The sequence below is a fragment of the Helicoverpa zea genome, chromosome 11 (assembly GCF_022581195.2).
Source record: "Helicoverpa zea isolate HzStark_Cry1AcR chromosome 11, ilHelZeax1.1, whole genome shotgun sequence".
Classification (NCBI taxonomy): domain Eukaryota; kingdom Metazoa; phylum Arthropoda; class Insecta; order Lepidoptera; family Noctuidae; genus Helicoverpa; species Helicoverpa zea.
The window spans coordinates 539,678-556,956 of NC_061462.1; the positions used below are offsets into that span (position 1 = coordinate 539,678).

At 38.8% G+C, this 17,279-nt stretch overlaps 1 protein-coding gene across 1 annotated transcript; it reads left to right on the plus strand.

The window, feature by feature from the left end:
* The first annotated feature begins 333 nt into the window (after window positions 1–333).
* On the plus strand, window positions 334–11,591 carry LOC124634464 (pyruvate dehydrogenase E1 component subunit beta, mitochondrial). Its single transcript, XM_047170060.1, has 8 exons — window positions 334–718; window positions 2,464–2,617; window positions 5,509–5,695; window positions 8,773–8,895; window positions 9,278–9,382; window positions 9,758–9,877; window positions 10,788–10,968; window positions 11,424–11,591. Exons 1-8 carry the CDS (start codon window positions 504–506, stop codon window positions 11,446–11,448), a joined length of 1,110 nt encoding a protein of 369 aa, XP_047026016.1. The 5' UTR covers window positions 334–503; the 3' UTR covers window positions 11,449–11,591.
* The last annotated feature ends 5,688 nt before the right edge of the window (window positions 11,592–17,279 follow it).

The window sequence follows — 17,279 nt, forward strand, 5'->3', positions numbered from 1 at the left end:
AGTTCTCAACTGGGTTAACAACAGAGAACCCCCAGTTATGTCTCTGTCCTCTATCCATTTTCTAATCCAAATTCGTTTCTCTTTAGATATCTCTTCTTCACACATATCACTTAGTTCTTGCATCATTACTGAGGTACATTTTCTTAACAAATTATTAACTTTTATTTTTCGAGAATTCATTTTTCCGCACTGACTTTACGAACGTGTGTACACCAAAAGAAATATCATCGACTACTGACGAAACACTGACTTCGTGTAAATAGCACGCGTCAGTTTTCGGCGCCTACACTGACGTCAGTTACTGACTCAATGTAAATCAGCCTTAACAACATTGGCAACACTGCGTGCGACACTGCCTGACTGATCACGACCTCCATTCATCCTTCGCCGCATCAAAATAACGTTTTTAACACCATTTTCAACAAAAAGCACTCTTAAAAGTCCCTCAATAGGCTTATGAGTGCAGTTTAATTACTTCTAACCAGTAATACTATAGTTTTGCTATGAAAATGGCGTTGAAATCGTCGCCGGTCCTTTTCGGATGGCTCTCTAGAGTGCCTCGTCGTAATCTCTCGATGTCTAAGGTCTTAGCCGCTAAGCCTATGACTGTGCGTGATGCCTTGAACAGTGCCATTGACGAAGAGATGGAACGAGATGAGAAGGTGTTCATATTGGGTGAGGAAGTGGCCCAATACGACGGGGCTTACAAAGTTACGAGGTGAGCGAAAAACGTCCACATAACCTTCTTACTGCATTTGTGTACCAGTTTTATTTGTTAAAAACTTAAAAAGTGTAGTACATTTTGTTACTGAGAGCTTGAACTTGTTTTGGTGTTCGCTTCATAATTTTTTCTGAAGTAAAATCTTATTCAATATTACATAACCAAAGAAGTTGGTGATAGATTTGAAATAAGCATGTTATCTTTGCACAGTGCTGTCAATTTGCAAGCTGAACTTGACTCTAAAAATAAGATTAGCATTTGAAGTGTTCATTCTCTATATAGTCACCAATCAATTCATCTAATGTGTTTGTTTTAATTAATTTCTATAAACAAAATGTCATTGACAAAAACATATGATGAAGCTGTGGGAATAGAAAGAAAAAAAATGTTTTGAGTGTATCAACCTGTTGTGCCTTTAAGTAATTGAATCCTACTGTGTAAATGAAATTCCACAAAATTAACAATTCTTTATGCTTTGACCATACACAATGAATGAAATACATAGGTAGTGCACATAATAGGGTTGTTTCCAATTTTCGGAAATCTATTTAGATAGCTTCTAAATAATTTTAAGATCACCCTCTCTTTCATTTTTCGTCTCAAATCTTTTTATTTTTTATGTATTACATGTTTTTCTATTTTTCTTAAAATATTGCTCAGAAAACGCTAGATCACGTGACTGTGACGTCAACGTTCTCTGTTCATTCCTTTACATTTTAAAGCACATCTAACGAGAAAAAACTAACATACCAACTAATGGATTTCTTAATTTTAATAATGTATTTTCATAAAATAGCTACAAAAACTATAATATTTTATACATATAGATTATTCTTATACATTTGCACAAAAATAAAATACCTCAAATGTTTTGAGTTGTGTACGCGGAAAAATGAAATGGTGCAAAGAAACGTAAAGTTTGTGTTTATTTATATTGAGGTTATGTTTGTGTCCGCGTTCGAAAAGATTTGATGCTTTTTCAAAAAACTTAAATTAAATGAATGTCTACAAGGTTTGTGTTGTGCGAGACTGTGGAAATACGACCATTAGTGCTCTAAATAAACTGTTCATCCACGTACCGCTGAATAAAAATCTTGGTTATTGGCCAAGAATTGAGCGACCATAAAAGAGTCTACTCTTGGCAGATTGGAACTATCAGCTTTCATAAATCCTTTCTCCATAATTCTTTAGCAGTTGTATCACTTCAATGCAATTAACACACAGAACTTCACAGAAGCAAATAAACAAAACATTAATTCTGAGGTTATTTCGATATATCTGTCACTGTCAAATACTTGTCACTGTCAAATATAGAAAGGATGACGTCATCGGTCTCTTCTCGTCCTTTTTAATGGCGTGACGTCACAGGCTCAAAATTAAAATTTCATAAATTAATTAAAAAATATATGGTCAGTTATAAATAATATAATATAGCTTATCGTGTTTCTAGTTTTGTGAACTTTCGTTGCATTTATTTAATTTTATCTGAATGAATACTAGGAAACAACCCTATTGTTTATGGTTGTTACCAACCTTTACTGACTTTTTTGCAGCATGTTATGCTTGCTACATTAAATATGAAATACCTACTTATTTTCAACTTCATTTAGTACATTATTCTCTGTAATAAGAACTGATATTCTAATTTGATACTATATTAAGCTTTTAAAAAGTTTGTTCGACTCCACATTCAATACCAAAAAAGGTTCAATATAATTTCAAATTAGCTGGTAACATTACAGGGGACTATGGAAGAAGTACGGAGACAAGAGAGTCATAGACACACCAATCACGGAAAGCGGTTTTACCGGTATTGCTGTTGGTGCTGCGTTCGCTGGACTCCGGCCAATCTGCGAGTTTATGACTTTCAACTTCTCTATGCAGGCTATTGATCAGGTAAGCTACACTTTTTTATAGCTTTAGCTGGTAATATTGTAATTATTTATTGAAATATCAATTTATTACAATTCAATCACAGTAATAACATTAATTTAGAAAACTGTTAATTTAATAAGTATCTGGTGGAATCTTTAAAAGCATATCAGTACCATCCAAGTTGCCGAGATGAAGATGTTGCGGTGGATGTGCAGAGTAATGAGGCTCGATAAGATCCGTAACGAGTACGTACGCGGTAGCCTTGGAGTACGCGATGTCGCCGACAAACTACAAGAAAAACGGCTGCGATGGTACGGACATGTTAAAAGGGGACCACCTGAGTACATCGGCAATGCGACACTCAATCTCGATATACCCGGTCAAAGGCGCAGAGGCAGGCCAAAACTGCGGTGGTTGAGTGTCGTAAAGAAAGATATGATAAGCTGCGAACTCGAAGAGGAAGATGTCCAGGATAGAGCGAAGTGGAAGAAGAAGATACGGAAAGCGGACCCCGTCACAAGACGGGATAAACGCTAAGAAGAAGAAGATCTGGTGGAAGTGTCTCCCTATTGTGAAAAGTCCTAGTTTGTGGCAAATACATGTGCCTCTCTGAAGTTTACTCATTTAAGGCCTTGTGCTTGTGTAGTAGTATATTTTAGTGGAGTAGAGCTTAACACAAATGTAAAGAAACCAAAAATCTCAGATTTTATTTATTCTCTTATACATATCAACATGCCAAGTACAAATCATACTAGGTAATTGCCAATAAGTGGACTGTAGCTACCAAGCGACTGCATTCCGTTGCTCTCGTTAATCATAACAATTGTGTTTAAATCACTTCAATTGTATGCATTCACAGTTCTCAAACATCCACATGTGAACTCATTCAACTTCCTTTCCAGCACAATGAAAATTTTTGTTAAAATCAAAATTATCTATGCTTCTATTATTATTTACTGAATAAGTATAATTGAGGTTTTTTTTTTGTTTTCAACCTAAAGGCTTCAAAACTGCTTAACCAATTTGAATAAATCTTTCTCTATCGACAAACTACACTATTGCAGAATAAAATATTTTATCTTTTTTTTTGTATTTTTTGTATTAGCCTGTGTTGTCCCACTGCTGAGCAAAAGCCCTCCCCCATAGCCTTCCATCTGTCCCTATCGGTCACCATTTGTGACCAGTCCTTGTGGAAGTTGTCTAGGTCCAAAATATTTTATCTAGGTACAGAAAAAAGTTTCCCCGGGATGCGGGTAGTACTGTGAGCAAGCAGATAGTCCTATATATTTACACTACTATATATATTTACTTTTAGAAAAGTAGTGTAATATTTAAATACATTTTTGAATTGCCTTAAGTATTATCTTTATCACTTTATATTCATAGACATTTTACATATCATAAAAATCCAGTTTCAAACCAGTTTGATACATTGACACGAGATTATTAGCTGATAAACACGCTCTCACCTTTATGTTTGGGTTACATTTTGACCGAATTAAATGACCATAATGTTTGTTTATTCTATGAAAAAATGTGATAAGAAGTCCTTGATAACGACATAATTATTATGTCTCGTCTACCAACAATTTCGGAGATTCTCTGAGAGGAGAGTTTTTGCTGAATATATTAAGTAGGAAATTAACCCATTACAGATCGTATAAATATAGTTTTTAAATAACTATTATTGCTAAAATGTTAATGTTTTATTTAATAAAACAGGCCTATTAACGATAAACGCGAAGTAACGATTGCAGCTGTAATAAGATACGAACGTAAAGAAAAATCGTTTAGAACTGATAAGATAAAAGTCTGGGATTTCATGGTTAAATACTTACATAAATCTTGTAGACATCTGATGCACGATAACTGCTTATCATACTGAATGTCAAATCAAGTGCAAACGTTAATACTCGTACTAATTTTGTTATTTAATCTGTGTATTACTGATGTATATTATCAGAATAAGCACTTAGCCTAAGTAATTTGACGACCTCGATGGCGTAATGGTCATCATGCCGGACCGCCGAACCTGAGGTCCCGGGTTCGATTCCCGGTTCGGTCGACATTTGTGTGATGAGCATGCTTGTTGGCCGTGGTCTGGGTGTTATGATATGTATTTATAAATATGTATATATGTAGCTATATGTAGTTTATCAGTTGTGTTAGCACCCATAACACAAGTTAATAAATAACTTACCATGGGGCTAACCGACCGTGTGTGAAACAGGTGTCCCGACATTATTAATAGGGATATATTCACTAGCTTCCGCCGGAACTCACACAGATAAAAAGTGTCCTCCGTCAATAAAAGGACTGTCTAACATTGAAATATTTGCCAAATCGGTCAAGTACTTCCTGAGTTAACGAGTTTAAGCTAATAAACAATCTCTTCTGCTTTATTATTTTAATAAATAATTTTACTTTTTTATGTCTTTGACACCATACCAAGCAACCAAAGATAATGCCTGTGCAAACGCATCTGTACAAACATCAAAATTATAATGCCAAATCTTCTTTATTGGAATGACATTGGTTACCTATTTAATAGATATGAGAGTGGCAGATCTATCATAGTGGGTACTGTGGCCATATCTACAAATCTAATTTGCTTGTAATGTCACTCTTATTGTTATTTACTCCCCCTCTATACTTCTTTATGTGCTACCCCTACGTACTGCTCCTATATACTCTCTCTATTTCCTTATGTTTCTTTCCCTATATGTACTCTCTTATGTATCCCCCTGTTCTCCCTCAACTGAATGTATTAATGTGAATTATCAGATGAATGTGCCATGTGCCCATCCTTTCATTTTGGCTGTCTCCGCTCTTGTACAACAGAATAAAAATACAACTGAACTTTTTCTCTCTCATCCTATTCTTTTTACTGAGAACACTAAACCTTCTTCCAGATAATAAACTCAGCGGCTAAAACGTTCTACATGTCCGCGGGCACAGTCCCCGTGCCGATCGTGTTCCGCGGCGCCAACGGAGCCGCGTCGGGCGTCGCTGCCCAGCACTCGCAGTGCTTCGGCGCCTGGTACAGCCACTGTCCAGGGTTGAAGGTCGTCATGCCCTGCACTTCGGAAGATGCTAAAGGTACACTTTCTTTACCACTATTGTTAACCATCCTCATATTTCTATGATTGTATTTTTTTTTGTAATAAGCTGTGTCCCGCTCCCGTTTTTCATATTTTGTAAGTTGTATTTGTATTCAACTTAGTCGCTATGAAAATTATAAATTATCACTGATGATGTTCAATTGTGGAACTTGACTGATAAAATTTCGTAATTCTGATGTTATCTATACATATAATAAATCTGTAAAAAAACTGTGTCTGTACATTGAATATATTTAAAAAATAATAATTGGGTGGGGTTTAGAAACAGTAATGGAGCACAAATCCAAAAAAAAAATTCTGTCTGTATGTCTGTATGTCTGTATGTCTGTATGTCTGTTTGTTTGTACACACTAATCTTCGGAACTACTGAACGGATTTCAATGATTTTTTCTTTGTTGTATCAGTATTAAGCCTGGTCAACATATAGGCTATAATTTATCTTCGAAACTTGAAGACCTGATGCAGAACACCAACAGACCAACAAAACTATAAGAGATGCAAAAATGGTGCCATGACAAAAATTGTTTCATATGATGAGCATTTTCAGCTGAGATAATAAATTTTAAGATCTGGAACACCTGATGTGGAACCCCAAGAGCCCAGCTTCTCTGTACCATATACAGGTATGACGTTTTAGCAAAAGTTGTTCAATTTGATAAGCACTTTCTATTGACTTATAAAAATTGAAGATGTAAAACACCTGATGTGGAACGCCAGGAGCCCAGCTAGACTATAGCATATAGAGGTATGACGTTTTAGCAAAAGTGGTTCAACCTGATAAGCACTCTCTATTGACGTATATACATCGAAGATCTGGAACACCTGATGTGGAACTTCAAGAGCAATACTACACTTGAAATGTATAGAAATGAATGTTATGAAATAGGTGGTATGGTGAATCAAAAAAAGGAATTAGTCCGTCTTTTAAGGTGTCTACACACCAAAGCCGCTGACGCCGGCGGCACAGCCCGGCGGCCCAACCCGCCGGCCGTATTTTGTACAATCATGCCGCCGGCTTGCGCCCGCGCGGGCAAGCCGGCGGGGCAGCATGCCGATGCCGACGGCATCCCTCTCCACTCACTCAGTCAGTTGCCCGCCGGCTTTCATAGAGTATTTGACAATTACTAGAACACCACATGCCGCGGCAGTCGTGCCGCCGGCAAAGTCGTTCGGCTTGGACATTCTGAAGCCGCCGGGTTAACCCGCCGGCACTAAGCCACCGGGCTGTACCGCCGGGTCAGCGGCTTTGGTGTGTAGACCCCTTTAGATAATCCTAAAATAATGGACACATATTTTTTCTTTTCTCCTTCTCACAAACAAATAATAACGAAGATATAACACGCTTGAATTTATTTTGTGTTAAGTCACTGCTTAGTACAAATTTTACATACCTAGACGTGGCGTCACGAGCCCCCACTCTCCGAATTTGTTGCGTTATATCTCATTATTATTTTGTATGTCTCTTCCAGACCTCGGGACTACAGAGTTCCGAATTTTTGGGAGGCAAACGTGGGGCCGAAGCCACGCTGAAGCCCTTTTGAGACAACTTTAATGAAATGGTGAAACAAAACCGACGATTATTCCTTTATACACTATAGAAATGAACCCAAGGACAATCCCCGGTGGACGTCGTTAAAAAAAAGACAATCCCCGGTTCTGTGCTATACCATTGCTAACTGTTGATGAAAACTACTTGGGCTATTGTGATGGGATGCTAATGAACTAGGAATGGGGAAACTACGGGAACTATGGCACGTGCCGATGACAATGTATTAGATACATGTAAAAATGGTGAAATGGTAAAAATGGCAGGTGGAGACTCGCTAGCTCACTTACTGGGCCTCCGGAAATCAGTCACTGAATAGCAACAAGAGGGCAACAGGGACATGAGCGGCTGAAGTGTGAGGATACCTCGGCGGATTTTAAACGCAGATTACGCGCTCCCTGTGGGTCACTTACCACGAGGCACCTATCCTCCGAGCATTGCTACTAACCCTGCTCTAGCGACTCCACTCTGGACGGCCAAGCCAAGCCAGAGGCGTGAGACCTACCTAACCCCCGTTATGGTTCACTCCGACCGGCCGGAGATGGGGTTCAGTATACTCTCCCTGGAGAACTCAGTATATATAGCCCACCGGGGTCGCTACTCCCCGTCATCAGCCTCAGATGTCCTGCGGTGCTTATATCTCATTATTATTGTCGTTATTATCTCAAGAGCCTTTGTCCCAAATATGTTAGAGTCGACTTCCAGTCACGATGCAACTGAGTACCAGTGTTTTACAAGGAGCGACTGCCTATCTGAGCTCCACAACCCAGTTACCCGCTCAACCCAATACCCCTTGGTAAAACTGGTCAGACTTACTGGCATCTGACTACCCATAACGACTGCCAAGAATGTTCAATGACAGCCGGAACCTACAGTTTAACATCCCCTCCAAATAACGGTCATTGGTATCCAAAATATACGTAGAAAGTACATCCGAACTTAGAAAAGTTGCATTGGCAGGAATCAAAGACGTACGCTCATACTTGAGAGATTGGTTCTCTACCCACTAAACCACCACGACTTCCACTAAGTCATCACGACTTTGTCATCTTAGTAACATTTAATGTTTTTTAACGTATTAATACGTGTAATATTTTTGCCACACACAACTTAAATGCGGACTAATTAGAATCACTACTTTTATCCGTATGGTCACGTCTTTTGCGGTTCAGTTCTCAGCGTTTTGTTTAGTCTGCTGTGCTTTTGCCATTGAAGTACAAAAATTAAATATATGGAACGTTTCTAATGGCTATGCGTATTCCGTTGTTTTCAAGTCGACGGGCCCTTAAAATTCAATATCAGACGATTCAGATCTTTGATTTTGCTGACCCCGTAGTCGCTGGCATAAGGGATTTTATCCGCGTACGAAGTCGCGGGCAGAAGCTAGTTCTTAAATAAAACTAGCATCATTCGACTCTGCCTTAGTGGATGTCTAAAACAGAAAATATTAATTAAAATTCGGAAAAAACCTGCTATCAAGATTCAAAACCATATGTATTATGTTTCAGGTCTTCTGAAATCGGCGGTGAGAAGCAACGACCCAGTTGTAGTATTAGAAGATGAAATTCTGTATGGTGTGCCATTCCCTATGTCTGACGAGGCACTCTCACCTGATTTCTTAGTTCCCATTGGTAAGTGTCAATAGTTGTACTTTTAAACAATACTGTATCAAATACAAAGGCTTATCTTTCTGCAATACAATTTTGTGCCTATCTTAGGGCTAAACGCTCTCTGCGTGTAGCTTATTTGCAAAAACATCATAGCAAAATTAATGGTATCAATGCAATAAAGGTTCGTTATTCAATCCCATCCGGAGCTTTAGAATGATACATACGGAAAAAACGAAGTCGAAATTGCTCGTAATATATTTATTTGATCAATAATTCAGGCGCCAATACCCTGTGGTAGTTTTTATTTACATCTATTTTTTGCTCTATTCCATCAAACTTAATTGCCTATGAAGTCTGTAAAACAGCCAAAACCAAATATAACAGTAACAATGTTATTTTCCAGGCAAAGCGAAGATCGAGCGTGAAGGCAAGCACATCACGCTGGTCTGCGCCGGCCGCGCCACCGACACCGCGCTGCAGGCTGCCAAGGAACTCTCCGGAAACGCAGGTTAGTTTCACAAACAATCCTATTCATTATCCGCCTAGCCTTTTCGCAATTACATTAAGGTCGGCTTCCAGTCTAACCAGATACAACTGAGAACCAGTCTTTACATTGAGCGCCCGACCTCCACAAGCCAGCAACCCGAGCAACTCGATACCCCTTACTAAGTCTGGTTGCCAGACTTCTGACTACCCGTAATGACTGCCAATACCGTAATGACTACCCGTAATGACTACAAATAAATCGAGCCTTCCGAAACACGGAAGAACTCCTCATAATAAGTTTTGTGCCTAGAATTACATTGTAGACACCCATTGAATTTTACGACAACTGTACAAATGAAAACAAACCTCATTATAAGACATTGTTTTTTCTTTCCAGGTATCGAATGCGAAGTGATCAACCTGCGAACGATCAGGCCTCTGGACTTCGAAACCATCGCCCGCTCCGTCGCTAAGACGCATCATCTTATCACAGTGGAACAGGGCTGGCCTCAGTCAGGTAACACATATATATATTTGTTTTTATTGAAGCCTACGGTTTCGTATCGCATCAAAAATTTTCGCCGTAAGACAATAAAAAGTACGTAGGTAACGTATATGGATGTTAATTGGTCTGAAAACCTTTAACAGAAAATACTGATACTCAACTGCGTCCAGTTAGACGGGAAGCCGACCCCAACATATTTGGGAAAAGGCTCGGGAGACGAGATGACTGTCTTTAACTGCATTCACTGTTGTATAAGATGTTTCATGAATTGTATCCTGTTTCTTATAATATAAATCTAAAGAATGATTAATCGTCATACATATTCAGGAAAAGATCTATTTTTTTTTACAAATATATTACTGGCTATACTCCAAAGAAAGTTTATCGACCTTAAAGCCACTCCCACATTTACAACTTTAAATTCTGTCGTCAATGCCACATCTATCGTCGGTATTTTGTTCCACGTTTTGGCACATTCTTAGTAACGTAGAAATACGATGTTTGTGCGTCCTCATGTCACACCCGTCTATTTCGAACATATTTTTATGAATTATTAGTTTTGCCTGCAGTTTTACTCAAATGAAAAGTAATTTAAATCTCTTGGTAAATGGGTTATCTAATAGGTCCTTATTTTCTTTAAAAGCGGGTTAGTAGATGCTTACTTAGGTTGTTGTGTTTAAGCAAATAAACAAACAAGTGGAGATGCTTTACCAAATGAATATACCTTTTTGTATGATTATTAGTATGATCTGAAGAAACATTTCGCTATTGTGATTAAACTAATGAGTACAAAAGAAAAGTTTCTTTGGAAAAATGGTCTATGATTATGAGCACCATCACGTTTTCAAGTGTTGGTTACTAATGACTCGTCACCTTATACATATGTTAAAGGATGTATTTTAACCCCTCCCCCTCCCCGCAGGCATCGGCGCGGAGATCTGTGCCCGCGTGATGGAGTCTGCGTCGTTCTTCGAGCTGGACGCGCCGGCGTGGCGCGTGACGGGCGCCGACGTGCCCATGCCCTACGCGCGCACGCTCGAGCAGCACGCGCTGCCGCAGGGCAAGGACGTCGTCGCCGCCGTCAGCGCCGTGCTCGGGAACAAGTCAGTATAGTACACTAGCATTCACTAAACATAGTAAAACTACAACTTTATGCCATACTAGCCGTTTTCCCGCCGTTTCACCCGCGTCCCGTGAGAACTACTGCCCGTACTGGGACACAATATAGCCTATGGCACTCAGGAACATTGTACCTATCTATCAGTGAAAGAATTCTGAAAATCCAACCGACGGTTCCTAAGATTTACCCCCTACATACAAACTATGAATGGGCGTGACGTGTATATTTGAAAATGGAAACCACCGTGCGTGAATCTACTAAACGCACCTACGCGCGTGGGTGCGCAACAAACCCGCACGATGATGCAGGATGCACTCCCGCAGGACCGCGCGTACGTGCGGCGACACGCAACATGCAGCGTGATGCGGGGCACTGTGAAGATCACCTAAAACAATTTGTGCTAAAAATGTATCATAATATTTTTTCGTTTTTTTCCAGGATCAGTCAAGTAAGCAGCCAGTGATAGGGAATCTCTAGAGAAAAGCCGCCGAACGGAAGGCGTTAAATTGAAATTGTAAATATTTTTATTTACTACGATAATTATTAACTTTTTATTTATTAAGAATGGAAAAGAGAATTTGGTAATAAATGATGTTATTATTATTATTTGGTGTTTTGATTTTATTAAAACCTAAGCCATTGCATAACGAGAAAGATCTGCATTTTATAACTAGCCATTTTTCCGCTGTTTCACCCGCGTCCCATGGGAACTACTGCCATTGCCGTGATAAAATATAGCCTATGTTACTCGAGGAAAGTGTAGCTTTCCAACGGTGAAAGATTTTTTTTTAATCGGTCCAGTAGTTTTTGAGTTTACTCATTACTATTTGAATTCGTTTACCAAAAACAATACGTTTCGCATTAAAATATTTTCAGTCCTGGCAACAAAAATGCAAAGAGATTGCCATCTATTGACAGATAACTATAGCTTGTAGGATCCCTCGTTTCGTCCCTTCGAGTGGCTGTGTTCATCCCTCTCATTCTCATACAATAGATAGCAGTTTGAAAATCAATGAATAGATGGCGCTGTCAGTAGATGAAAAAAACGTAGTACCTACACAATTTATATAACGGTAAGGTTATTTAAATATTATGTGTAATGCTTAATACCAATGCCAGATAGATCCAGGTTTTGCTTCAAATTAATTTCATTTCTTTCAAACAGAATTGCATAGCTCATTAAAGTTTAATGTGATCCCTGTTGATACAGTCGATGCCGTTGGTTATATAAATTGTAAGGTAGGTATTATATGAGTAACCAAATATTTATTCCTACAGTACATATGTGTTTAATGTCTTTGTTCCTATAAAAGTAGGTGGCAAATTTGTACCGCAGCTTTAATTTAACAGACTGCACCACGGTAGTGACTGATTCTCGTGGAAAGAAATCTGTCTCATATACCTCGTAATTGCTTACTTAATCGAATTAAACGAGAACATTTTATTTTTGTTATTATATTTCTTGTCAATGGCCTTTCACTCAAAGCCATATCTATTTTAGATTGATTTAAAAGATAACATTTTTATAAAACTCCGTGTCAAAAACTAAAATTTGCAACCGCACCCAGATGTCAGTACAAAAGCACATCTAAATTAAAATAACAATATAATCAATATAGTAAATCCGTCACGAATCCTGCACGATAAATCCATACAATAGCGGATTCGTGCGATTTTAGCGAAATGTTGCTTTTGTACGACAGACGTCCGCGCCGAGGGACGGCCGATGACAGAATGATGGATCGTAGACGTTCCTACAATGTTATGTGCGCAGTTGAGCACACGGCTATGTGCGCCTCAATTGTACCGGGATCATTCCTTATGTACTATGTATGTTTGGAGTAGAGTGGCCTTGCATATATCTTAAGAGGACGTAAGCTGCATGAATTCTCCTCATAATTACCTAGACCACTAAGTACCTAGGTATGCTATTGTCTAGATTGAATGCTACTTTCATAAAATTATTCCACGGCTGGAGTAGACTCGAAAGAGTTGCCAGGTTAACGGATTTTGTAGGTTACATGAAGAGCCAAATTGTTTGCGCTAATTGGTGAATGCTTTTGGTCTTTTACATATAAGAGCTTACCTTTACGCAGAAATAGGTACCTAGGTATCTATTCTTTGTTGGGTCGCATGCAAATCTGCTAGGTACTTATTATTTTATGAAAATGCTTCAGAACCCCCGTAAAAAGGGTCGCAATCTCCTGACTTACACCCATAATCCATTTACATACTTACCCACGTCTCACTTTCATTATTACGGTGGAGCAAAAAAGTGCTAACGAACACGTCAGGGTGATATCTTTGTATATTTTGTGTATAAATGTATAATTTCTGCAGACTGTGGTGATCCATCACGGGAGACAGCGACCGACAGATTTTTGTGAACAAACCAAGAGTGGGTGACATAGAAATTGTAAAATTTCAAATGTGTAGAATTTGTGGTGTTTGGAATTTGGGTTTAAGGCTACTGTGTCCTTATTTTTTGCAGGAAGTAGGTAAAGGAAGATTCAGTCAGTTGACAGTCTTAGATCTGTTTGAAATCGGTAGGTACCAAATAGATTGCATATTTTGCAAATGTTTTTTTTTGTAATCGGTTCTTTCAAACGCTCCTATTAATAAACTGATAAATTATATTTAGAAACTAATCTTGTGAATGCGAGTAATATCTAGCATTTTATTATTTATTTATTTATTTATTTATTTAATGCTTCTGCACATTTCGTACAAGGCGGACTTAACGCCATAGGCGTTTTCTGCCAGTCTACCTTTGGGTGGTGGAGAAAAAGCTGTGGTAGGTGCAAAGTTTTTGTTAAAAATATTGTCAACAAAGAACACAAAAATATATATATATTTACAATATATGAATAATAATAAATATACAGTATACATACATACTTAAATACATACATACTACAATACATACATACTACAATACATACAATATTACATTTGCCAAGAGAGGCCAAGAAACAAATTAACAACAATAAAATAAAGTAAAAAAAAATAAGAAAAAAACACCAAAAAAAACTGTCTACAGTTGCGACTCTGCCAATTTCGTATGGATGTGGTCGCGTAATTTCTTTTTGAAGGAATAACGACTGTTGACCATCCTGATCTCCAGCGGTAGCTCATTCCAGAGAAGAATAGACTTAACAAAGAAGGAAGAATGAATAATATCTGAACGGTGAGCAGGGCAGTGAAGAAGACGATTATTAGAGGAGCGGAGATTTTTATTGTGCTGTGAACACACATACTGAAAGTGGGAGGTTAAGTATGAAGGTGAAGATGGGGTAAATAGTATAGAAAAAAGAGTAGTTAAAGCCCTCATCACACGTCGTTGTCTTATCGGTAGCCATTTAAGTTGCGCTCGATACGCTGACACATGATCGTACTTGCGGAGATTAAAAACGAATCGAATGCAATTGTTGAGAAGCCGGTCAAGTTTATTGAGCAGATCTGCATTCAGGTCATAGTAGCAAACATCACCATAGTCAATTATGGGAAAGATTAAGGTTTGCATAAGCGTCGCCTTAACATTGAAAGGGAGAAAATTTTTCAAGCGATAGAGGAACCGTAGCGTGCTAGTAACTTTCTGACTGACAGCTGCAACCTGTGATTGCCAGTTTAGCGTGGAGTCAATGTGTAGGCCAAGATTTTTCACAGTGCAACTGTACAGAATGTTGATGCCGTTAAAAGCTAAAGGTGGCAAGCCAACACTATCAACTTTGCTCATAGTTCTCGAGCTCCCAATAATAATGGCTTGACATTTGGTAGGGTTAACCTCCACCCCAAACCTGTCAGACCAATTTTTCACTACTTCTAGATCAGAATTAATTAGATCAAGCGTATTAATCAAGTCCGTAGCTTTGGTGTGTCGATAAAGCTGCAAGTCATCAGCATAAAGATGATACGAACACTGAAGCTCGAGAGTGAGTAGATTTATAAATATCGAGAATAGAAGAGGTGAGAGTATGCCGCCTTGTGGAACGCCAGCATTCAAAGTACACCAAGTTGATGAGCCTTCATCCACCCGAACAGACTGCTGACGATCCCGAAGATAAGAGGAAAACCAGTCTATTGATTCAGAAGAGACCATAAAATGGGATAGGATAGATAACAGGATGTCATGACTGACGGTATTGAATGCATTCGAAAAGTCGACTAGAACCAGCACTGTTAGGTTAGCGTCTTCCGTAGCACGTCTAATATCGCCAGTCACTTTAAGGAGGGCAGAGGAAGTGCTGTGGCCCGGCCTAAACCCAGATTGTAGTGGGCTCATGAGTTTGTTTACATGAATAAAACGCGCAAATTGCTTATGAGCACAAGCCTCAAGCACTTTGGACAAAAAGGGAAGAATAGAGATAGGACGGAAATGACTGGGGAGAGTGGGACTAGAAATTTTGGGAAGAGGACGTACGTACGCTTTTCTCCAAAGCAAGGGGAAAGTTCTAGAGAAGAAGGAGTAGTTGACAATGTGGGTGATAACAGGCAGGATCGGGACAAGGATGGTAACAATCATTTGCCGACTGATGTTATCACATCCCATCGCTTTTGATTTAATGGAGAGGATAATTTTTCTGATCTCTCCCTCATCGACTGGCTGAAAATGAAAAGGATTTATATTAGGACGCGTTAGACGTGATATGAAATTTAGAGTATCCTGTTTGGTTAAATAATCCAAATCAGAAGATGTGCTGAAAAGACTGTTTAAAGCATCTAAAGATATAGAACTAGGTAGGTCTAAATGACGCGATTTGCCAATACCCAGAGTCCCTAGAAACTTCCAGATATCGGCAGAGGTCGATGATGAGACATTGTTTAGTATATGGCGGCGTTTAGCGTTGCGTATCATCAAATTACACCGATTCCTAGCAGCCTTATATAAAGCCCAGTTTTCATCCGTACGTTCCCTTTTAAACTTGCGAAACGCCCGGTTCCTCCTGCGCATGGCAATCTTGATAAGACTGGTCATCCAAGGTGCTGGTGGCCGTTTTACCCTTACCTTTTTAACTGGTGCATGGACATCGTACAGCTTGTTCACAAAGTTGTTAAATATTGTGACCTTGTCATTAACGGAATCAGCTGTCATCAAAGGTGTCCAATCAATTTTAAAGGCGTCCTCAAGCAACCGATCTACATCCATGCGTGCGAAGCACCGCCTATGCAGAACCTTAGTCTTGGGCTTGGGAGGTTTCAGGATATAGGAAAGGAAAATGAGGTCGTGATGAGAGAAGCCAGGAGCAAGATATTGACCGTGAGAGGAAACAAGGGATTGATTGGAAATGATCATTACATCCAGCCAGGAATCATTACCGACCGTGGACCGATGAGTAGCCTGGAGAGGAAGTACAATTAAGCTGGACGATTGTACAAGGTGCAGGAGTTTACGGGTACGAGGAGAATTAGGAGCAAGGAGGTTTGTGTTCAAATCACCCATGATAATGTAATGTGCATACTCTGAACCCAGCGATTCTAAAACCGATTCAAAATCAGTGAAGTAATCGACAGAAGGGGGGCAGTAGACAACACCAACGACAGCTTTGGCACCCTTCACTGAAACCTCTAGAAAGAGATATTCAGCACTTGGTAGAGGACCAGAAGAGCGAGCCAAAATCCTATAAGGAAAATCTGATCGAAGGTAAATTGCCACGCCACCCCCTCTTCTCGCAAGCCGATCATTCCGAATAAGAACGAAGCCAGGAAGAGAGTACGAGGTGGACAAGAGATCTGGTTTAAGCCAGGTCTCAGAAATCAGGATGGCGTGAACATTAATATTACTAAAAGTCACAACGAGTTCACTGTAGTGACTCGGGATACTCTGAGCATTGATGTGACATACATTGAAAAAATTATTTATTTGTTGGAATTGTGCTCTCAAAGTATCACCGAGGGTATCAGGTAATGAGCAGAAACTATCATCGTTATCACCAACATCCAAGGATTCATTAGCAGAATGGAAACTATCACTATCAGAATTCATAAATGGCAAATGATATATAAAACAAATATTTATAAGTACCTATATAAAACTAAAACTAAATAAGAAATAAATTTACTTTTTTAACTATTCCAACACCACCCGCCAGCGAACACCAATAAACAATGAATAAAACAACAAAAAAACGTTAACAGCAAAACAGTAAATAAAATAAAAACTGACACGAAAATAGCAAAAAAAAAAAACACACACATAAAACACAAAAAAAAAAATGATACACTAATGGGTTACATTATTAGTATATGAAAAGCAAACAGATAAAACTATTTATGTGCGTCTTGTCATTCCATTAA

Bases quoted from the DNA above. Each gene is read 5' to 3' on its own strand.
- LOC124634464 (XM_047170060.1), top strand. From the start codon at position 504: ATGAAAATGGCGTTGAAATCGTCGCCGGTCCTTTTCGGATGGCTCTCT. The intron at 719-2,463 runs GTGAGCGAAAAA...GTAACATTACAG, and splicing joins GGGGCTTACAAAGTTACGAG to GGGACTATGGAAGAAGTACG. The intron at 8,896-9,277 runs GTAAGTGTCAAT...GTTATTTTCCAG, and splicing joins TGATTTCTTAGTTCCCATTG to GCAAAGCGAAGATCGAGCGT.